The sequence below is a fragment of the Apodemus sylvaticus genome, chromosome 11 (assembly GCF_947179515.1).
Source record: "Apodemus sylvaticus chromosome 11, mApoSyl1.1, whole genome shotgun sequence".
In the NCBI taxonomy this organism is placed as follows: Eukaryota; Metazoa; Chordata; class Mammalia; order Rodentia; family Muridae; genus Apodemus; species Apodemus sylvaticus.
In genome coordinates, this window is record NC_067482.1 from 4,565,923 (window position 1) to 4,589,573 (window position 23,651).

At 41.9% G+C, this 23,651-nt stretch overlaps 2 protein-coding genes across 3 annotated transcripts in view; both read left to right on the forward strand.

Annotated features, from left to right (window-relative positions):
- Positions 1-1,001: 1,001 nt before the first annotated feature.
- Positions 1,002-22,674, forward strand: LOC127696624 (guanylate-binding protein 6-like). 2 transcript variants are annotated; one of them, XM_052199462.1, is made up of 11 exons: positions 1,002-1,096; positions 3,519-3,726; positions 5,311-5,438; positions 11,383-11,492; positions 11,679-11,875; positions 14,353-14,598; positions 16,034-16,314; positions 16,974-17,180; positions 18,084-18,186; positions 18,513-18,706; positions 19,607-22,674. In XM_052199462.1, exons 2-11 carry the CDS (start codon positions 3,543-3,545, stop codon positions 19,802-19,804), a joined length of 1,848 nt encoding a protein of 615 aa, XP_052055422.1. In that variant the 5' UTR covers positions 1,002-1,096; positions 3,519-3,542; the 3' UTR covers positions 19,805-22,674. The 2 variants fall into 2 exon arrangements, with proteins under 2 accessions (XP_052055422.1, XP_052055421.1); XM_052199461.1 differs by lacking the exon at positions 1,002-1,096 and adding an exon at positions 1,172-1,244.
- Positions 1,009-23,651, forward strand: part of LOC127696625 (guanylate-binding protein 6-like) — a 76,876-nt gene continuing 54,233 nt past the window's right edge. Inside the window, exon 1 of the mRNA XM_052199464.1 lies at positions 1,009-1,096. The gene's annotated coding sequence lies outside the window, so the exon portion shown is untranslated. The remainder of the gene's footprint in view (positions 1,097-23,651) is intronic.

The window sequence follows — 23,651 nt, forward strand, 5'->3', positions numbered from 1 at the left end:
CTGCTAAGCGCTCAGAAAATAAAGCTTTCATTTTTCAGCTTCCATATCTGAAGTGAGTTTTCTTAGCTTCCACTCTGAACGCAACTCCTACTTACTACTCTCTAATTACTTCTTTTAAAAACAGTTTTTAGATGGACTATTGTGTTTTATAAAATGAAAAAAGGAAGCCAGGGCTATGTTTGGTGGAGTAGTGGTGTGGTGAGGTGGAAGGGGCGCCTCTGTGGGCCCTGCTGAGGCCTCCTGTGTTCCTTAGGTCCCAGCCACACAATTGTATAGAGTTTATTTAAGACATGGGGAGGGGAGTTGAGGTGGGGTAGTAGAGACAGAGAAAGAGAGACAGAGAGATAGAGACAGAGAGAGATGGGGGAGAAGAAGGAGGGACAGAGAAGAGAGAGGGTGATAAAGGAAGAGAAAGAAGAGAGAGAGAGACAGAGAGACAGACAGAGGCAGAGAGAGGGAGGAAGAAGGAGGAAGGACAGAGAAGAAAGAGTGTGAGAGAGGAAGAGAGAGGAGGGGCAAGCAGCCCCCTTTATAGTGAGTCTGGCACACCTGGCTGTTTCCAGGTAACTGTGGGGCAGAGCCTAGAAGAAAAGCTAACATTGATGGTTCCTGTTTTAGAAAACACGTATTTAAAACATTAAAGCTCTTCCATAAGCACCAGGAATTTCTCCTGAGAGAGCACACTTGTCATAGTCCTGGACTGTGTACTGATGGGCGCATGGGTTTACTGTGCTTTTTTCTGTGTCATGAAGGCTGGAGGAAGCTGGAGACTGATTCCAAGGAAAGAGAAGTAAAGGCTTTCCACAGTGGAGGCCTGCTGTCCCTTGGCTGCGACAGAGTATCTCACTGGCTTTTCTGAAGGCAGCATCCTCTGACCTCCCACTCCAGCCTTGGCCAAGTCTACAAGGCCTTGGCTTACTTTACTTTCAGTTTTGGTTTTGCTGTAGCGTGTGTGTGTGTGTGTGTGTGTGTGTGTGTGTGTGTGTGTGTGTTCAGCTCATATATAAGAGAGCAGGAGGGAGGAGAGCAGAAGTGATCCCAAGGCGGTGTCGGCAACAGCAGAGAACTGCACGTGGACCTGTGCTGTGAGGACCTGGTATGTTTCCTTTCCCTTTCTTCAAGAAGCAGCTTAGTCTGGACCTCCACTTGATTTCCAATTCAAAGTGGCAACTGAGGGCAGGGCAGGGAGGCAGGTTATGTGCTCTCTGGGCTGCAGGGTCTGTGGCTGGCCTGACGTCTATGAGGTAGTGTACAACAGTTAATTTAATTCCTTTCTCTGGCTGAATACTATTTGTGTGTGCTATCAGACTGTGTTAATGTATGCATCTGCTTGTGATCTGTTGGTGGGCGACTGGGTCTGTTTCCACACTATGGGTATTGTGAGTACAGCTGTCATGATCATTACAGCTCAAAGGTCCATCCAAGTCCTTGTTTGCAATTTTGTTTGTGTGTTGTATGTATTCAAAGAAGAACTTTTAGATCATATGTCACTATTCATTTGATCAGAAGCCAGGACCGGTTCCCATGAGGTTATATTCTATGTTCTCAGCTGTAGAGTATAGACACCTGAGTTGTTTAAGCCCTGGGTTACATTTATGTGTTTTTGCTTTGTGCAGTAGCTGTCCTGGTGGGTAGAAGTGTTGCCTTGTGGTTTGATCAGCACTTCCTCAGTGTTTGGCAAAGCCACGTTATAATGAACACTGGGCATGAAGAATTATTGGGCAACAAAGCCAAGTAGCTCTTTTTTTTTATTTATTTTATCTTTTTTTATTCGATATATTTTTTATTTACATTTCAAATGATTTCCCCTTTTCTAGCCCCCCACTCCCTGAAAGTCCTATAAGCCCTCTTCCCTCCCCCTGTTCTCCCACCTACCCCTTCCCACTTCCCTGTTCTGGTTTTGCCCTATACCGCTTCACTGAGTCTTTCCAGAACAAGGGGCCACTCCACTGTTCTTCTTGTACCTCATTTGATGTGTGGATTATGTTTTGGGTATTCCAGTTTTCTAGGTTAATATCCACTTATTAGTGAGTGCATACCATGATTCATCTTTTGAGTCTGGGTTACCTCACTTAGTATGATGTTCTCCAGTTCCACCCATTTGCCTAAGAATTTCATGAATTCATTGTTTCTAATGGCTGAGCCAAGTAGCTCTTAAAATAACCTCATTTGTGATTCAACTGCAAAACATCAGCAAAACTAAGCAAGCAATTTCAAATAATATGTATGTTAGCCCAAAGCAAGCCTCAGCCTCACTGAGCTGTAAGAAGCCAAATGACACATGACAATGAGACTATAGACTTTTACACCAGGTCCCCCAGCCTGGGAAAACAAGTATCATGTGATGAAACATTTCAGTTTGCTTCCACGTTTCCCTCATACAGCCTGATTGACACTCCGCCCTGGGAACACAGACACTTCACCTTTCACCCTGGCACTTCCCAGTTTGTACATTGCATCTTTTTCAAACAAATGTTTTTTTTTTTTAAATTTTATAGTTTTCTTCTACATGATGAACAGCAATATTGAATATTACCCTGTGTGCTTACGGACAGGTGTAAACCTACCTTCTCTGCTGAAATATCAGCCTAGTGCTTTTCTCCGTTTAAAACTGAGTTGTCTGTGATGAATTGTAGAGATACTTTGTTTAAGATAGTAACCCTTTATCATAAATGTGATTTAGATGTAGTCTTCACCCATTCTTGGGTTGCCTTTTTACGCTCTTTATAGTCCTTTGGTGCACAAAAGTTCTTAATTTTACAAAGTGGATTTATCTATTTGCTCATGTCAAGATTTTGTTTTCATGTTCAAGAAATTATCCCTACTTAAAATCCAAGTTAGGTAAAACTGAGATCAGGTTAGCCCCAGTTTTGCCTGTTGCAATTAAGCTCTGCATTGCTTCCTGAAGACAGAACCTGTGTCAGGTAGGGTGGAGGTAGGCAGTAAAAAGTCAGACATATACACATGTAATTCCCACCTGTTACTGAGCTGCACATCTCAGGGTTCTTGTCCAAAGTTTCTACATATTTTCAGCCATTTTAAAATCTATTCATGGAGATACCAAGGGCTTAGAGCCCACCAGTCTGCCATTTTGCTGGGTTGTTAAGGTTTTGTAAACTTGCTTTTCTCATCTGCAGCATGGGTGCAATCATCTGTAACATGTAAGTACTTCCAAATTTTTCGAGGTCACATACTAAAGATGTTCATCACAGGGCTTAGCATATTGCATATAGTGACCTTGATGAAGTCCACTATTGTTTGGATTTTAATACATTAAATTAAAACTTTATAGATGAGAGCAGCCCATGTGTTAGCAAAGCTTCTTTAGAACTTTGAAGAATAATGAAGAAAGAGAAGGAGGCCCTCTATACTGTAGCCGCGAGGTTATACCCTGCCAGATGAGGCTACACAGTGCCAACAGGAAACCTAGAAAGGTTACCGACTGGTCCTAGCCACTGAGCTAGCTGTTCGGTGTCTGTGAGGCAGAGAATGACTTCACACTCTTTCTCCTTTTGTAGATTCGCCTAGGTTGGCAGGTTGCTATGGCCCAATCACAAACGGCTCCCATTTGTCTTGTGGAAAACCACAATGAACAGCTGACAGTGAACCAGAAAGCCATAGAGATTCTGGACAGGATTTCTCAGCCAGTGGTGGTCGTGGCTATTGTTGGATTGTACCGTACAGGGAAGTCCTATTTGATGAACTGTCTGGCGGGACAGAATAACGGTGAGTGGCACCCTGGGTACTAGTCAAAGGTTTTGCTGTCTCTGACATTTCCTTAATTCTTATTCCCAATTACGGCAAAGGACAGTGAAACTCCTGTCAGCAAAGCTGCCCTCTCATGCTAAATTACATCCCTTAGTTACTCCTCCCCAATAATCTTTCCTGTGCTCTTCCTTTCCATTCTGTTAAAGAAAGTCTCCCCGATGAGTGCTTAAGATGGGGTCTTTTCTGACGCCCTAAACAATGGAATCCTGCGCCTCAGTCCCCTGTCTCATATAGTAGGTTCTCCTTTCTCGATATGATATTTCCGTCAGGATAGAAAAGCCTTTGAATACTTAAGACTTTAAAAAATCTCTGATAGGCAGAGCTGGAGAGATGGTCCAGTGGCTAAGAGTTCTGGTTGGTCATGCAGGCAAGGTTTCGGTCTGCACACCCACATGGTGAGTGAAACTTTTTATTAACTCAAGCCTGAGAGGATCTGATGCTTGTTTTTTGGCTTCAATGGGCACCAGGCATGCGCACAGTGTGCTTACATCCATGCAGGCAGAATTCTCATATTCATAAAATGAAATATGTAAATCTTAAGGATCATTTATTTAGAAATAAATAAGTCTTGAAAAATCTTTAAAAAGGACTTTATGTCCTCTTATAGCTGCACACTTCTATCTTTAATCATTGTGAATGCAAAAACTATCTTAACTATTTTCTTTTTCTTTTTCTTTTTGTCATGTGTCTGTCTTGGAGCCCATGCCATTTCCCCACCATTTGTAAAAAATGCCTTTGTGGTTTTGTTGTTGTTGTTTGTTTGTGTGTTTTATTTTCATTTGTCTTTTGTTACTGTTTTTTTTGTATTGTTTGTTTGTTTGAGACTGTCTTGTTGGTTGGCCTGGCTCTAGCTATGGGGTCCTAGTGGCTCTCAAACTACCCACAATCCTCCGGTGTGTGTCTCCTGCCTATAGGGATTGCAGGTGTGTACAACCATAGCTGCTCCAAACACGCTCAGTGCAGTTTCCAGAGAGTTCCTTGTTTTCTGCCTTGTGGACGCCTCTTTGTTTCCATCTGGAGCCTTTGTGTGGCTCCGTTCTCATATTAAATGTTCCCTATAGCTTGAAATGGATGACCTATAAAGAAAGGCTTTCTTGAGGGGGAGATGGGCACCATTTCAAGTGCTGAGTGACTCAAACACCCTCTCCATTCTGTTGCTTCCATCCACTCTTCTAGGCCATAGCCCCTTTTTACTTTTTTTTTTTTTTTTTTGTTTTGAGGCTGTGACCAAAACACCCTAGAAGAAACCTTAATGAGGAAGAACTTATCTTGACTTAGATTTTACTCCACAGTTCTGGGTTCATTGATCTTGGGACCGGCTGCATGGAAGAGGGATGCAGAGACTGAGGAAGGGACTGGAGGCCAAGTTATAACCTTCAAAACCCGACTCTAGTTACCTGCATCCTCCACTAGGCTTCAACTCCCAAGGCCTTCAGAATCCCTCACAGTAATGCTGGCAGCTGGGCACTGAGGGTTTAGCACACAAGGCTACCTGAGCAAGACATTCACATCCTGACTTTAATCCTCTTCTCTTCCCTTCAGGCTTCCCTCTGGGCTCCACTGTGCAGTCTCAGACCAAGGGCATCTGGATGTGGTGTTTGCCACACCCCACCAAGCCAGAGCACACCCTGGTCCTCCTGGACACTGAGGGCCTGGGGGATGTGGAAAAGGTAGGATGAGGCTCAGGCTAGCCCTTCTGACCCCTTGTCATCTAACTATGATCTATATGTGAATTCTCACTGAACTGCAACAGCTGAGATAAAGAGTGCTCTATTTAGACTTCACTCTGAGAAGGTTACGTGTATCCTAATAGGCAATACATGCTTCTATTCCTTGTCATTTGGGCCAGTGGTTTGATTGAGTTTGATAGAAGTTTACTCAACAGTTAAAATTCCTGGGTTCCAGGCATAATAGTTAGATTTTAGTGAACAAAATAAAGGTTCTTCCTTCCAAGATCCTTCCTAGTTTTGTTGAGAATCCTACCTGTGTGTACTCTGATATAGTCCAGTAACTGCAAAGAATCAGTGCAGAGACAGGCAGGAGCTATCATGGGCCAGCCTCTGATCTGTCAGTCTCCAGAAGGAGAGCTGGGGCTGGAACTTCTGAGCTTCTGTGCTTGGTCAAGGTCTCCATCACTGGTGCCTCTCTATTCCTGCAAGTCTTCCCTGGAAGCCTTTGTCATTCACAGGGCTGGCTTGTGGGTGCAGTAACCTGCCAGTACTCAAAGCTAGAGGATCAAGGTCTTCTGTTTTGAAAGGTGACCCAGGCAACACAGTGTCACTCCTACTCAGAGCAGGTAGGTGTACGGGCACTTTGCTGAGAAGTCAGGAGGCATCTGCCCATCTCAGTGAAGGAAGAATGGCTTCTGGCCTGTCTCCTGAGATATCAAGGGCACATTTTGGGGTTGGGGTTAAGGAGTTATGTTTATAGTTTTGAAAGATATATTACTTTTTGTTTTTATTATGGGCAGTATGTGTGTCTGCCTGTGGTTTATGCATGTGATTACAGGTGTCCTTGGGGGTCAGAGGCCACAGCTAGAGTTATAGAAAGAAGCTGCCTGACATGGATGCTGGGATCCAAACTCCAGTCCTTTGGAAGAGCAGCAAGTATTCTTACCACTGAGACATCTAAACGACCCTCAGATTTACATTTTTTTAAAATAGTTAAACTTATCAACAGTCCATAGGGAGGGCGTGCCAGAAATTCTTATTTATTTATTTATCATTTATTTATTATTGATTATTTTATTTACTGACATTTCAAATGTTATCCCCCTTCCCAGTTGCCCCCCTGAAAACTCCCATCTCATCCTCCCTCCCCCCTTCTCTGAGGGAGCTCGCCAACCCACCCACTCCCACCTCACCACCCTGGCATTCCCCTACGCTGGGGCATCAAGCCTTCACAGGAGTAAGGGCCTCTCCTCTCACTGATGTCAGATAAGGCCATCCTCTGCTACATATGTGTCTGGAGCCATGGGTCCCTCCATGTGTACTCTTTGGTTGGTGGTTTAGGCCTTGAGAGCTGCAAGAAAACCACCACCACCACGAACAACAACAACAACAACAATCTACAGGAGAAAAAGGGCTTGTGTTGTGGTCTAGAGATAGAGCCTTTATATAATAATCCAAGTTATTTTTCTCCTGGCCACTTAATTCCCAGAAATAACAAGTCTGAGACTAATTATTCATTAATAAATGCTGTGTCACAAGCTGAAGCTTGTTTTCCAACTTGCTCTTAATTTATTATCCTTATTATAACCTGCATTCAGCTACATGGGTGGCCTTACCTCTGCTTGTCTCCGCCTGTCTCCTCAGCATTCTGGGACGAATCTCCTCTTATTCTAACTTGAGTTCAGCTAAGTAGCTGGTTAACATACATCTCTTCATCAGATTTCCAGGTGAATTCCTTGACTATTGTCCAGAATTCTCTCTCTCACTGCCAGATGTCCCACCTCCTATTTCCTGCCTCAGCTCATTGGCTGTAGGCTTTTTTATTGACAGGTGATGCTTGTTAAGAGATTTTACCAAAGCCCTTCAAGGCAACCAGCAGGAACATGAGGCAGTTGGCCACATCTCCTCTGCAACTGTGAAGCAGAGGAACGAAAGATGTGTTCAGTTTTCTTCCTCGTTTCCCCGCAGCTTGAGACCCAGCCAATGGAACAGCACCATTCATCCCCATGCTACGTCATCTAGATAACCACTCATAGAAATGCCCAGAGATTTATGTAAAATTCCATCAAGTCAACAATGAAGATTACCATTAATTATGTATAGAAATAGGATCTCTGAATCATAGAGACTTTTACTTTTTATCATTTTAGGAAACAATCTAACACACCCAGAGTGTTGATAGCAATTCATGCTCTGTCCAATGGCACACAGAGTCTGTTATCCCCATCCATCTACCTCCATCAGAACTTGCTATCTATTATCTTTTCAGTAGCAGCTGCCCTAATATGGTAATGATGCCTCATAGTTTGACTCCAGTTTTCTGAGGGTCAATGCTTTTCACTGCTCGTAAACTTATCAACCACTTCTGTGCTTACATTTTAGAAATATATGGTCAAAAAATAGAGGGGTACGAAGGAAAGGGGATAACATTTGAAATGTAAATAAAGCAAATATTTAATTAAAATAAGAATTTCAACATAAAAAAAAGAAATATATGGTCAAGTTCTTTCTCATATTTATTGGGGTATTGGATTTGCTTTGCTGTTGGGTTGTATGTTAGCTTTATATGTTTTGAATGTCCCCTGGAAGACATGTGGTTTGGAAACATTGCTCTCCTGTTCTGTTTTGTACTTTTGATTGGTTATTTTGTTTTCTGATAAGAAGCTTGTATGTCTGGTTCTGCTGTACTTGTCTAATTATGATTTTGTTTCTTGTACTTTTTGTTTCATAGCTTCCAATGCCATTATCCATATTAATGACTAGAGACACAATTTTTCTCCTCAGTGTTTCATGCTTTCTGTTAACTTTAGTCTGTAACCGAAATGTTATAGACTTTTGTCCCATATCTTCAGAAGTGCCGTCCTTCTCGGGACACTGGTAACCAGCACTGTGTTATTTTTATTCAACTTTTTAAGATTTGCCTGTGAGTTGGATCTTGTGGCATTTGCCTTTCTGTTCCTGGTCATTCTATTATCCTAGAGGCATGCTATACTCATCCACACATTTCCACCACAGGATTCTTTCCTTCACTTTGTCCTTCCTTCCTTTCTTCCTGTTTGTCCTTTCTTTCTGTCTGTCTTTCCTTCCTTCCTTTCTTCCTGACTGTTTTTCTTCCTTCCTGTCTGTCCTTCTTTCTTTCCTTTCTGTCTGTCCTTTTTTCTTTCCTTCCTTTCTGTTTGCCTTCCTTCCTTCCTTCCTTCCTTCCTTCCTTCCTTCCTTCCTTCCTTCCTTCCTTCCTATGTCTGTGTCCGAGTCCATTGCACATGTGTGCTATGTTTTCTTTATCCACATCTACTTCATGATGAGTCCGTGAATGCTGCAGCTGTTCTGTTGGGTGCTGTTCTCACTGCCGTTGCATCTACACACTGCTGGAGTTGCTGAACTTAGTTTCACATCTTGCCTTCTATCTCTATATTTTTTGCTGACTTGGGTATAGTGTGCATAGGATCCAATTTTGCTTTCTGCACGTGGATGCCCTCTTTCCCAGTATTCTTTGTTGAAGACAGTGTCTTCCTGCTTTGTGTGTTCCTGACACCCTAGCAAAAATCAGTTGACAGTTAACACATGGATCTACATTGGGGCCTCCTATTCTGCCCCATTAATGTATATCCTTATTTTTGTTATTATCATACTTTAAGAATACTTATTGATACACGTTAATTGCATGAACAAATGGGATTCACCATGATATTCCAAGACAGACAGTGTCCACTGCCATATCCTTTTGCTCTTCTCATATTATTTGTTAATAGCACTTTGAAAAAGGTTTACATATAAACCATAATATTCTGGTTATTATAGCCTGATAATTTTTTTCTGTGACTTGGATCTTGTGGCATTTGTCTTTCTGTCCCTGATCATTCTATTGTCCTACATGTCCACTGCCATATCCTTTTGCTCTTCTCATATTATTTGTTATTATAATTTATTTTAAATCAGGATGTGTGTTGCTGTACTTGGTAAAGCTTAATTTTGTTAAATGTAGTGTGTGTTCTAGGGCACCAGCTGTGGTTCCACATCCCCCAATTCCTCCTCCTCCTCATGGTGTCCAGACCTGCACACTAGACTGGAAAAATCAAGGGGAGTCCAGAATGGGTGGGGTTCTGCAGGACTCTGGTCTAACTGGGAGTGAGGGGGTGTGAAGTTCTCCAAGGATCTTGGTGTTACAGCTCTTTTAGGTGAAGGCCTTCTCTGATGATTTTGGATTTAGGCAATTTTAGCTTATATACATACCTTTATTTGGAGTTGGGGATGGGCTTGAAAGCATACACTTTAGTCAGGATGAACGGGGTGTATATGGACCTTGGAGAGTGGGAAGGAGTTTTTAGGGTAAATGAAAATCATTGGTTAGGGTTTAAAGTTCTGTGAGTACCCCATTTGCATGGAGATGCATTCCAGGAATCCAAGGTCCTTGCTGGGAGGGTTCTATTTGGAGTTTGGGGGAGGAATTTAGTAGGTCTTCTAAGGACTACTCAGCCTCCCTCAGGTAGAGGGTGTGGGGAGTAGGGACTCCCAGACAAGATGAGAGAAGGGGAAGCCCTGCTGGAAAAATAAGTCCTCCATTTTGCACCAGGCTCCAATGACCTATTTTAAAGAAATTCATGTGTTTCTAAATCACGACTGGTGGAAGGACTTGGGAACAGATGTTCATAGGTCTTGGGTTTACAAAGTCCTGTAGGACCCTAACTCAGGGCCATGGTTCAGTTTCTGAATCTGGACCAAGGCCTTGGTTGATCAGTCCTGGGCCATATGGCTTAATAAATATCCCTGTCTGACTGAGACCAGTGTTCATGCGGTTTGTGAATAGTTTGAGGAGTATTGGTATTAGCTCATCGTTGAAATTTTGGTAGAATTCTACACTAAAACTCTCTGGCCTGTTGATATATCAGTTTCTTCTACTGTATCTTCTATACTTGAGATTCCCTCTTCCATCTCTTGTATTCTGTTGGTGATGTTTCAATCTGTTGTTCCTGTTCTCTTCCCTAGGTTTTCCATCTATAGGATTCCCTCAGTTTGTGTTTTTTTTATTACTTCTATTTCCATTTCCAGGTCTTGAACTGTTTTATTCATTTCCTGTTTGATTGTATTTCCCTGTATTTCTTTAAGGGATTTATTAATTTCCTCTTTAACAGCCTCTATCATCTTTATGAGATTGGGTTTATAGTCATCTTCTTGTGCTTTGGGTGTGTTAGGATATCCAGGGCTCTGGTGGTGCCATATTGCCCTGGCTCTTTTTGGTTATGTTCTTACGATGTCCTTTAGCCATCTGGTTGCTCCTGGTGTTAGCTGGATGTTCCTACTGCTCACAGGTCTCTCAGAGCCTTTGTCCTGACAACGGAGCTCAGGGAACAGCACGCAGCTCACCTCTGCTGCCTGTGCTCCTGGTGGACACAGGAGTGGCTCACCTTTTATGTGTTCCTCGGTCATTTGTGTCTCTTCATTTGAGAACTCTCCTATGTTTAGTTCCATCCAAAATTTTAAATTAGGCCATTTATTTTCTTGATAATCACGGTTTTTTTTTAAAGTTCTGTATATTTTCTGGATACTAACCATCTTATCAGACATATAATTGTTAAAGACATTTTTCTATTCATGAAGCACTATTTATTAGTTGTTGTTCTTTGAGTCTGTGTGATCTGAGTACTGTTAAGAAAGTCTTCCTGTGAGAATGAATTTAAGTTTATTCTCCCCTGCCCTCTGACGAATGAAATTCAGGGTGCTTGATCATACACTGAGGTCCTTGCTCCCCTTGCAGGTTTTCGTTCTGTGAAGGGTGATATAGATTCCACCAAGTTTCTCAGGTTGACCTTAAATTCTTTCTTTAACCAGGTAAAGGGCTTGTGCTCCTCCTGCTTTGGGCCTCAGAGTAACAAGGCCACAGGACCAGCCCAAATCCCTTCTGAGGAGTGTTCTCCTCAGCCCTCTGCCTTCATGTGTCTTCCAGGGTAATACTAAGAGTGACTCCTGGATCTTTGCCCTCAGCGTGCTTCTGAGCAGCACCTTCATCTACAACAGCATGCACACCATCAACCACCAGGCCCTGGAGCAGCTGTAGTATCCTTCCGGGAACTGAGTCACCATGTTTCATTGAGGGCTCTGGAATGAATATGGAGTCCCTGCCCTGCCCTGTCACTATGTGGTATTTGTTGGGGGCAGAGCTGAGTGTTCAGAATGATTTATTTTAGCAAGATAATCATGAGAGTGTGTGCATGAAGTCTCTATTCCTTAGCCAAGTGCCAGTTATGTCACAGAACTCACTGAGCTGATCAGAGCAAAGTCTTCCCCAAATCCTGATGGAATAAAGAATTCCACAGAGTTTGTGAGTTTCTTTCCAGACTTTGTCTGGGCTGTTCGGGATTTTACACTGGAGCTGAAGTTAAATGGGGAAGAAATCACAAGTGATGGGTACCTGGAGAATGCCCTGAAGCTGATCCCAGGTACATGAAGACTGGGGTGGGATGGCTGGGGAGGGCGTGCTTGCATGGGGAGGCTGGGGAGGAGTGTCATCTGCTGTGTGGCTCCCATTCTCTGTGGAGTCCTTCTGAATTCCCAAAGGGATGGAGGTCTGCAGAACTGCTGATAGGCCATTGACTGATAATGTCTGGGAAGTTTAATTTCATTTGGGAAGAATAGATCCTAGAGCACAGCAAAGTTATTCAAGGCAACATTCTTTTCATTTTGTACTTTAGCATCTAGAGTCAATGCATATAACTTACCAACGTCCATATGTTTGTATTGTTGTTTTTGTGTCTGCCTTCAGTTAAGAAACCATTGACTACCTAATTTTTATTCATGAATTTATTGTATGTAGCCCATCTTAAAAAATATTTCATGGAGTTATGTATCATTCTCCTTTTGGAGGAACATAGGATTTTAAATGCTGGCTTGATTATGTTGTTTGCAAAACCAGCAGCTATAGATGTGTCTTCTCAGGTTATGCCTTCTCCATAGTCATCATAGTTTTCCCTGAGTCTATTTAACTGTCATAGCTATCCATTTTTATTCATGCTACAGTGTCAGGGTCAGTTATATTCATGGTCTGGAAACCATTTGCATGGGCACTGTCAGCCAAGTGTGAAGCTGATGGAGCCTTGTGAGTCTCACCAGTTCTGAAACGCTCACTGATCTCATTTTCTGTCTGCTTTCTCTACACACTGGACATGTAGTAGGGAGAGGGCAGCCCATGAAACCAGCACACTCATTCATCTTGGGGTATATCTGGAGTAGGCAGTCTTACAATTTACATATGATCTTCAACTATTGTTTAGTTGTAAACAAGTTGTCACTGTGTATCCCTAGCTGGTTGGCTATTGCTATGTAGACCAGATGGGCTGGCTTGGAGCTCACAGCATATCTCCTGCCTCTCCCTCCTGTGTATCATAAAGATGCGTGCTGCAACCTACTAGCTTTCCCTTCCTCTTCCTTCCTTCCTTCCTTCCTTCCTTCCTTCCTTCCTTCCTTCCTTCCTTCCTTCCTTCCTCCTTCCTTCCTTCCTTCCTTCCTTCCTTCCTTCCTTCCTTCCTTCCTTCCTTCCTTCCTTCCTTCCTTCCTTCCTTCCTTTCTTTCTTTCTTTCTTTCTTCCTTCCTTCCTTCCTTCCTTCCTTCCTTCCTTCCTTCCTTCCTTCCTTCCTTTCTTTCTTTCTTTCTTTCTTTCTTTCTTTCTTTCTTTCTTTCTTTCTTTCTTTCTTTCTTTCTTTCTTTCTTTCTTTCTTTTATCTTGGAAGACAAGATCTCACTGTGTAGACTCTGCTAGCTTGGAATGCCCTATGTAGACCATGGTAGCCTCAAACTCCTAGAGATCCTCTTATAATTTTTGATCAAAAGGGTTAACAGCACTGTATGCAATTTTCAGAAAACACTTCCTTGTTGAGCTCGAGCTTTGTAACTGGAGACTATAGAACACATGTAGGTACTAAGGCAACAGTTACTCAGTAGAGTCCATGGTACATCTATCATCTCACATTGCTAACTTTTGTGAACAGCTAAAATTGATTCAGGAAAAATCCCAAATATATAGGCCAGGAGGTGACTTTGTACTTAAAGTACTGTCACCCAAGTGTGAGGACTGGAGGTGAGATCTCCAGAATTACTTCAATACTAGGTGGAGGAGATGATAGTCTACCTTCAGTCCAGTGCATAGGCTGAGGACACTGGAAAGCTCAGGAACATGATGGATAACCACACTGGATGTACTGGAGAGTTCCACTTCACCTGAGAGACCCTTTGCTAATAAGGTGGAGAGTGACTGGAGAGTACTCTTTCCACATGCATGCACTCACAAGCTGATATGCATATATACCCAACACATACACAATACAACACATACATGCACAGTTTCATGAAGTTCTGTCTTAATGTTACTCATTAGCTCTCCAAACATATGTATCCTACATGTGTCCATAGCCCCCCTCCCTCCTCACTTTTACTTTCTGTGAGTCTGTATTTGACTTTTACAAAAATGAGTTCTGTTTAGCCTTAAAGTAGTTCTCCCTCAGTAACCATGGAATCGATCTTAGAATTGCCAAGGTTGCTATTTTTAATAATTCATAACTCTTTATTTGTGGGTCTTTTGACTTTGGTCCCACAACTCTTTTTCTCCCACAAGGAGTGATTAGGCCAGGAATCACCTTTAGCCTCTTGTCATTCAGTCACCAGGACACACAGCTACAGTATGCTTGACGCCATGTTCAGGTCTGTGGGTTTCAGCCATATGCTTCTCTACTGATTTCAAATGACTCCTGAAATATTTCATCAGACTTCTACCAAGTACAAACTTGCTATACTTTTGACATGCAAAGAAGTGTTGATGCTATGGGAGAGAGTCCTCTAAGTGCAGAACATTTCACATAGACGAGGGCCTCCTTCACTGTCCTCCGTGCTGACTCCTGTTGTTTTGTGTTTCCTCTGATACTAGGCAACCATCCCAAAATCCAAGCTTCCAATTTGTCCAGGGAATGCATCAGATGTTTCTTTCCTAACCGGAAGTGTTTTGTCTTTGACTGGCCAACACATGACAAAGAACTCTTACAGAAACTTGAGACTGTCTCAGAAGACCAACTGGATCCTAAATTTAGGGAAGGAACAAAGGCTTTTGTTTCTTACATCCTCACTTATGCCAAGATCAAGACCCTCAGAGAGGGAATTAAGGTCACGGGAAATCGTGAGTTTTTTGGTTTTTGGTTTTTTTTTTCCTAAATCACACTTCTGAATAGAATAGTATATGTTGAACTTATTAGCATATATGTTTTTTAAAAATTATACATATCATGGTATTATGCATGTATCCCTACTCTAAAATGTATATATTTTATAACTAGATTAGAAATTCTTCCATAAAAATATAGATCATATCATTAATATCTACAGCTGCAATATACCTGTATAAAATTCTCAGCTGATAATGAAATCACCAGTGAAAAGGTACTTAATCTATTATAGAATTAGTGTTTAAACCACTAAAGCTGATACCTTCAATTTCCAAAGGGATGTCTCGTATGTTATATTTTGGAATGACAAATGTGAATGTAATTTGAAAATTTAAATAGTTCCAATATAAATACTAGTATTTAAACAAACGTATACATTTTAAAATAAGCCACAGAAACAATGTGATATACCATTCCTTGTTAGTTCATGCAGTTGTTTTCATTAAAAGTTTTAAAAGCAAAATTATATTGTCATAGACAGTTGAATTTATTAGGTGAAGATAGATATTAATTTTTTTCAATAGAAACAGAAAACGATGTTCTTTTATTGAAAAAGGAAGTAAAAATGTTTTATGATAAAATTTAAGATTTACATAGAAAATATTTCTGATAAAATGGAAGAGATATATAGAAAAAAACATGTTAAAATTGACAATTTTCTGAGACATGCACTGGTGGCACATGCCTGTAATCCCAGCACTCTGGGAGGCAGAGGCAGGCAGATTTCTGAGTTTGAGGCCAGCCTGGTCTACAAAGTGAGTTCCAGGACAGCCAGGGCTATACAGAGAAACCCTGTCTCAAAAAAACCAAATCCAAAAAACAAAACAAAACAAAAAAATTGACAATTTTCATGGAAAATTAAACAGTAAAATGGTAGACATAAAAAACTTTGCTAAATTAATTGAAAAAGGAAGTAAAAATATTTTATGTTAAAACTGAAGATTAACATGGGAAGTATTTCTGATAAAATTGTAGAAAAATGTAGAAAACATGTTAAAATGGAAGATTATCATGGAAAATTCTATATAGATATAATAATGGTAGGCATAAAAGTATTTCTAAGTTGGTTGAAAGTGGAATTATAAACATTTTCCTGATAAAGTTGAAGATTTACATGGAAATATTTCTGATAAGGATATTAATTTTTTTTCACATTCTGAACTAGAAAACCAAAGAAATAAAGTGACAATAGGAAAAAGAAACTGATAGCTTGCTGGAGGAGGTTGTGCATGTGAGTGTGTGCGTGTGTGTGTGTGTGTGTGTGTGTGTGTGTATGAGTTAATGAATGCATATGCATAGTTGTGAGAGATTTAGAAATATAGTCTTAAATCTTGGATCCCATTCACTTATAACCTCTTATTTGTTCCTTAAAACTCCTGCTTCACAAAGGTCTGGGGACTCTGGTGACTACCTATGTGGATGCCATCAACAGTGGAGCGGTGCCTTGTCTGGATGATGCAGTGACAACTCTGGCCCAGCATGAGAACTCAGCAGCTGTGCAGAAGGCAGCTGACCACTACAGTGAGCAGATGGCCCAGCGACTGAGGCTTCCCACAGACACGCTCCAGGAGCTGCTGGATGTGCACACAGCCTGTGAGAAGGAAGCCATTGCTGTCTTCCTGGAGCACTCCTTCAAGGACGAAAATCAGCAGTTCCTGAAGGAGCTGGTGGTAATCTGCTGATGTCATTAATTGTCATGGCTCTTCCCCTTCAAGACTGTAGAGTTGATGAGCCTCCATTGGCCATAGGTGCATTTATTATTCAGAGATATGTGCTTCAGAGTATCATGATGACTATAGTTATGAAAAATTGCATGTTCACTTCCCAAAATTTCAGTCTAGTAATGTCTAACAGATGGAATAAAGAGTATACAGTGTTCTAAATCCTTCACCCAGTTAATGTTTGTGGATTGTGATCCTGCCCAGGACATCTATAGTGCATCCTTGAACTTGCTATATTCTTCTGTTCCTAAGACACTGTTTCTCACTGAAGTCTCACTACAGCCTACAATTCTTCTATTGTCCTTGCTATATCATTGTGTCCTTGTACATAGAATTTCAGTATATGAAATCCACAAGGAACCAGAGACAGTAGGATGCAGCCCTATCTCTTTACAGAAGGTCTAGAGGACCAGGGACCTCAGGAACTTTTAGTGTGGCCTTCCACAGCCTTTTGAGCATCTGAGTTCATGTTTTAGCTGGTCACACTCCCTTGAGGTCTTATTACACTGTAATGCTTTCTCATGGGTTGTCTCTTCAGTGACATTTCTTGGAATTTTATCCTTTCTGTTCCTTCAATTGTGTCAGTTCTCCATACACTTCCCTTGTAGGATTTAATAGCCGAGAAGAAAGAGCTTTCCTTGTTGAAGAATGAAGAGGCTTCGGATAAATACTGCAAGGAAGAACTGGATCGGCTTTCAAAGGATTTTATGGAAAATATCTCAGCATTTTCTGTTCCTGGGGGACACAGGCTCTACATGGACATGAGGGAGAAGATTGAGCATGACTACTGGCAGCTTCCCCGGAAAGGGGTGAAGGTGAGGAGCAGGGAGCACGGGGATGGGGTGAAGGTGAGGAGCAGGGAGCACGGGGATGGGGTGAAGATGAGCAGGAACATGGGAACACAGTGAAGATGGGGAGCAGGGAGCTCAGGAGCTTAGTGCAGAGAGAAGGGCATGTCATAAAGCATGAACACACAACAGTGCTTAAGAGGAATAGGAAAACATGAAGATAGCCTGGCACATTTAACCTTATGTTGTTGTTGGTGACAAAAACCAGGCCTTTACAATGCAAGGCAAGTGCTTTATCAGGACTATGCTTGGTGCAAACTGGCTATTTATTATGAATTCTAAATTCATACTATATTTAGAAATATTCATATAAAGCATTCTGAGTGATAACTTTATAAGTCTGTCAGGATGGTCTAGTTATGGAGTAGTAAGTGTAATAACACAGCTAAAATATTACTCTGTTATTGTCATTGATACCATTGTAAGTAAATTCTTTAGACCCTTCTTTAGTTATTTAAATGCTCTGAGCAATGCCCCCTCAACTGTGGACACTCACACATCTCTCCCACAAGGCCTGGGCAGCTAAAGTGCCTTGCCTATGAACACACCCGGCAAGAGCAGAAAGAAGCGGCTCCCATGCAATCATGCGGTATTTTACAGTGAGATACAATATCAGAAGGCACCATAGGTTGCAGCATGCACAGCTACACATGACACAGACAGGCTGCATCTGAGCGGAGGCAGGAGTCTCTAGCCGAGGTCACTGGAGGGAGCCACAGAGCTGGAAGCATCCAGGTTTACTGAAGAGCTGGGGCCATCTGCAGGCTTCACTATGGCCTTTAACAGTGAGGCACAGTGAGGACTCTGTTGAGTCTCACGGATATTCTCTCAGGATTCACCAGGGTTCTTTGCTCCCTCTTGCTCCTGCAGGCAAGCGAAGTCTTCCAGAGCTTTCTGCAGTCACAGGCCATCATTGAGAGTTCCATCCTGCAGGCAGATACAGCCCTCACTGCTGGGGAGAAGGCCATTGCAGGTACAGGAACATGCCTCTTGGCTCTCAGAAGAGGTCAGATTCCTACCGTGGCTTCCTGATAGTAGCCATAGTAAACCCATGGCAAGATCAGCAGCTTTCCATGTTTCTGTGGATGTCCACTCTGGAAGCCACAGGCAGTCCTGGCTCTGCTTCAGTCACATGGGCAGGGTCTTCTCTGTCGGCCTCAGAAACATGCTCCAGGTGCGGACCAGGGTGGAGTCTGGATTCCTATGCTTCCTTTCAGATTAGAATTGCTCTCTGGGTTCTGGAATGTTGACATTTTACTTGACCCTCACTTTCTTCTCTCCCTGAATCATCCTGGGCAGAGGAGCGAGCCCAGAAGGAGGCAGCTGAGAAGGAGCAGGAGCTGCTAATACAGAAGCAGAAGGAGCAGCAGGAGTTGATGGAGGCTCAGGAGAAAAGTCACAAGGAAAACCTAGAGCAACTGAGAAAGAAGCTGGAGCAGGAGAGAGAGCAGCTCATCGAAGACCTTAACATGACGCTGGAGAAGCAGCTGCAGGTGGGGCTCCTCATCCTCCTGGTGGTTCTCGTACCCAGGCAGTGGTAGGAGGTCTTTAGCCAGGTCAGGAGAAATGCCATCATAACATATCATTGCTAAGGAGTCCCTCCCCCCATGGGTTATTTTTCATGTAGGCTTTGGGTTTTGCTCTTTATGTAGACTCTGGAGACATCAGGTTCTCTGTTCCTCCTTCAGGCTTTTAATGACTGTAGTGATTTGGCTTACAGACTTGGGATATTTAAAAATGATCTTATGAGGGTTCCCTAAACAAACTTCCCAACCAGGCAGTGTAATAATGCCTGCAACTAGTCTGGATTGTCCACATCATCAGGCACCTGACTGCCCCTCAAAACGCTGCCTTCCCCACCCAAACCTCCCCAGGAAGATCTATGCAGACATTAAACTGAAGGAAATGTCCAGTCTGGAAGCACAGTGAACCAGAAGCTTCTGTAGGTTCCTTAGCTATCCCCACGGTAGACAGCCTGCGTGAAGAAGCACATGACATTGGAGGGATCCCCATTGTCCTTCTGCAAGTGAAATGGTAATTGGCTTCTTAATCATCCAGTGATTTGCCACCATCTGCATGATAGAGTTGTCACACTGTCTCTGTGGCTTGAGCTCTGTGTGATCAGGCTGGTGGCTTTTTTGTGGGCATGAGCGTAAGCACATCTTCACAACTCTGCTAGCATCACAGCAAAAACAAACATGGTGGATCAAGATTAGCAAAGTTTCAACTCTGCATCCTCATAATGTGTAGGTCTAACTTTGGTGCATCTTCTTCATGATTAAGGAAAGTTTTTAGGAATACATTAAGGACCACTTGCTAAAGTTTTGCAACTATAATTCATGCAATGTTGGAACTGGACAATATTTACTTCTCTGTCATGTTCACTGTTTTAGGATCAAAAGGCTTTCCTTGAGGAAGGGTTTAATAAGAAAGCTGAAGAAATGAATGAAGAGATACAGCGCCTGAGACGTAACATCGAGGATATGAAACAAAAAAAGGTTTCCTTTGTGGACCTCATCGCGAGAGAGTGTGCCTCACTTTTTTTTTCTCCCATTTCACTGATTGAAAGGGTTGCAAGAGGCATTGATTAATTTTAAAATAGGAAATGATAGACTGTGATATACTCTTTGATTCATTTTGAAGCTGCCTGTTTTCCATTTTCACTCTGCAGCAAAGTTTAACATAAAAGAGGGCATCTGTGCCCTGTCTACCTGATATAGAACAGCTCATACATGTCTGCACAGATAATGCTTGCCTTTAGAGAACAAATTTTGAAACCATTTCTATGGAAGCGATGCAATTAGTCAGTCATTATATGTGATTACTGTTAGCCAATTTGACTGGATATATAATCAGCTAGGAGACAAGGTTTTCTGCATTCCTATGAGGACCATGTAGTCCAGGTTAGCTTGTAGGGGATTATCTCAGGTTAATATGGTAGGGAACCCTTCCTATGTGTGGGCAGCACCATTCCTGTGGACTGAAGTCACAGCAGAAAGATGAAACAAACCACCCTACCGTTTGTGTCTTCCTGACTGTGGATGCCATGCAACCAGCCAGGCTCGACTTCTCTCAGAATGGATTCTCCATCCTTGACAGAATGGATCATCATGATACATGGACTGCAACAAACCCTTTATTAAGTTGCTTTTGTGAGGGTATTTTATCACAGCAAGAGTAAGTCATTGATATCATAATGGTGAGAAGCCTGGAAACTACTTAAACATCATTGAGTTAGATTGGCAACAAATATGACTTGATCCTGGAGTAGTATATAGTGAAGAAACAAATGACAGTCAGGATATTGTATGATGATCTAAATTGAGCTTAAAGATATCTTTAAAAATAAAGTCAAAACACCATACAACCATGTGATTACTATTAGGAATGCTATTATCCCATGCAAACACACAAGAACACAAATGAACTGCCCTCTGGAAGACTAATAAAAAGCCTGATCCACTGACTTCATCTAGGGAGAATAAGTTGGAGCCAAAAGTTGAAGGGGTGCATTCATTCCATGACGTGCTCAGTCTTACATGTTTCATGAAGAATGCTGGGAAAGCATAGTTTCATTTTAAGATAGTGACAATAAGTTAGAACTCACTAGTGCAGGATGAAATTTCTGCTTCTAGAAATGGGAAAAGCCACTATAAGGCACCTAAGACCAATACTTGAGTACCAGGAACCATAACATTTGCAGCTTAATGATGTTTTCCTTTGTGGCTTTTTAAAATTAATTAATTAATTAATTTTGGCTTTTTGGATTTGGTTTGGTTTTTTTTGAGACAGGGTTTCTCTGTATAGCCCTGGCTGTCCTGGAACTCGCTCTGTAAACCAGGCTGGTCTTGAACTCAGAAATCTGCCTGCCTCTGCCTCCCAGAGTGCTGGGATTACAGGTGTGCGCCACCACCGCCTGGCGTGGCTTTGCTTTTTTAAAAGCAATTTAAATACATTTTATGTAAACCAATATATCAATATATGATTTCCACAGAGAGTCAATATAATTTATTCGTTCCAATTTTACATCATATTTATTTATTTTCAAATTAACAGGGAAACTGGATTAAAAGAGAAATGATAGGGTAGAGTATGAGAGAATCCATGGGGCACATGGGAGTTGAACAGATAGAGATGGCTCAGTGGTCAAGAATACACAGTGCTCATCCAGGGAAGCTCCATTCCTGGGGCAGGTAACAGCTACATGTAAATCTAACTTCAATGGATCTGACTTTCTTTTCTGTCCCCCATGGGCCAATGGTACTTCCAGCATATATCCCTAACTTACACATACACCTAGTTAAAAATAAGATCCATGGGAATATACTGTTAACACTGATAATGAGCCATATGAGTAGAGACTCAAGGACCCTTATTAGTGCACTCATGAACATAAGGTATTTAGAGTACCTACCCACCCCCAGCTCCTCTAAGACCTCCTCACATTCCCCTCCCTCCTTCATGTCTTCCCCTCCTCCTCTACCTCTTCCTCTTCCTGCTTACTCTGAATAAATTAATGGTGGACTCACATCCCTGGGTATTAGACAGCATCTGCCAGACCATGGACAATTTATCATGACTCACACACACTCTCCCTCTCCCACTGACCAAATATCAACTGCTAGTAGTTCCTCAGCCAGGGGAGGGGCCTCATGAGCTCATCGCCTCTCCATGTTGGATACTGACTGGCTTGATTGTGTGTGTATCTTGTGCCGACAACCGTACCTACTGTCACACCTCCATCATATCCAGAAAATATAACTTTAGAACAATGTGATCTTATTTTTTTTAAAGATTTATTTATTATATGTAAGTACACTGTAGCTGTCTTCAGACACACCAGAAGAGGGCATCAGATCTCTTTAAGGATGGTTGTGAGCCACCATGTGGGTGCTGGGATTTGAACTCATAACCTTTGGAAGAGCAGTCGGTGCTCTTACCCACTGAGCCATCTCTCCAGCCCCCGTGATCTTATTTTTAAAATACTTACATTTATTATTTCAAAATTAAAGTGTTGGCATTCCTATAATTTCTGGAGTCTTGGAGAAGTTTACTTCCTCTCTCTTAATAGCTTGTAAGATGTCATGTTCAAAGGAATGAACTGTGGAAAGGAGAGGTCTTGGTGCTGTTTTATTGGGGGCCATTTTGTTTGCTCTGTGAAAGCCTGCCTGCCAGGCAAGTCAAGGCAGTCAGGGTCTGCTGTCAGATTTCCTGGCCTGCTGACTCATCGAACAATAAGAGAAAATGCACTTGAGGCTCAAGGCAAGGGGCTGAATGTTCTATTAATCTTGGTGGAAGGAACAGAGAGGCGTCTGGATGGGAACAGATATCCTGTGTGTACTTTAGCCATTGTTACTGCGACCTTGTGACTTTGTTTCCCATGGTACTGTGGATATAGGAAGGCTAAGAAAAATAAACTTGAGGCTGAAGTGGTATTCACCTGCAGCCTTCCCAAATCTAATCATTGTCTCTGAGTCTTCTTCCTGTTTTTCCTATAATCATCCTCACTCCCCCTTCAGAGGCTGCTCGACTTTGTGCCAGTGGGACCAGCACAGTCTTTAATTTAGGTAGTGACTGTGTTGAGGTGGGCAGAAACATGTTTTTTCAAAACTAGACCACTTGATGGGGAATGAGAGTTGGAGACACAGGAACATTCAGAAAAAGAAAGTATAATTGACCAAGTATAATGTCAGATGTGGTCCTGACAATTTAATGCATAAAATTAAACATCAGGCCTTGTTAATATTTGGGATTTTAGCCTGGCACCTAAAAATGGTTTTGGAAGAGTGAAACTACAGGAGCTGAGACGTTCATGTGCTGGATTGATCAATGTGTGGACGTAAATAGCAATAATAGTTATGGGAAGAAAAATGGGACAAGTCTATAATCAGTCACCAGTGAGGAATGGAAGAACAGTGGCTGTAGTGAGGATAATGTGAGGAAGAAGAATGGATATCTACGATGACTAAAATACTTCATGGGGGAGAGTAGAAGAGTTGTGAATTGAAAAAACAGAAGAGAGGGGCTCCTACCATGTATTTAGATGGAAGGAAGGTGGAATTTCCAGGATCTGTTTTAGATAATTTTCAGAAAGCATAACCATCAAAGGACCAAGAAGTTTCTATTGTGCTCAAGTCAACAAGACAGAGGGTGCTGTTGATGAGTATTTTACCAAAGGTACAGAGAAGGCAATGGTGAAAGATCTATCCTGACTTCAAACAGGTCAGTCTTTTAAAATGAGGGAGGTGGATACATTGTGAACCCCAGTGTATCCATTGAGATGTCACCAGTTTCTTTTTTTCTATTTATTAAAAATTGACAATTTTCATGGAAAATTAAAGAATAAAGTGGTAGACATGTAAAACATTGCTAAATTAATTGAAATATGGGATAGAAACATTTTATGATAGAATTGAAAATTTACGTGGAAAATATTTC

Bases quoted from the DNA above. Each gene is read 5' to 3' on its own strand.
- LOC127696624 (XM_052199461.1), top strand. From the start codon at position 1,197: ATGTGCTCTCTGGGCTGCAGGGTCTGTGGCTGGCCTGACGTCTATGAG. The intron at 1,245-3,518 runs GTAGTGTACAAC...CTCCTTTTGTAG, and splicing joins GCTGGCCTGACGTCTATGAG to ATTCGCCTAGGTTGGCAGGT. The intron at 14,599-16,033 runs GTGAGTTTTTTG...TGCTTCACAAAG, and splicing joins AATTAAGGTCACGGGAAATC to GTCTGGGGACTCTGGTGACT.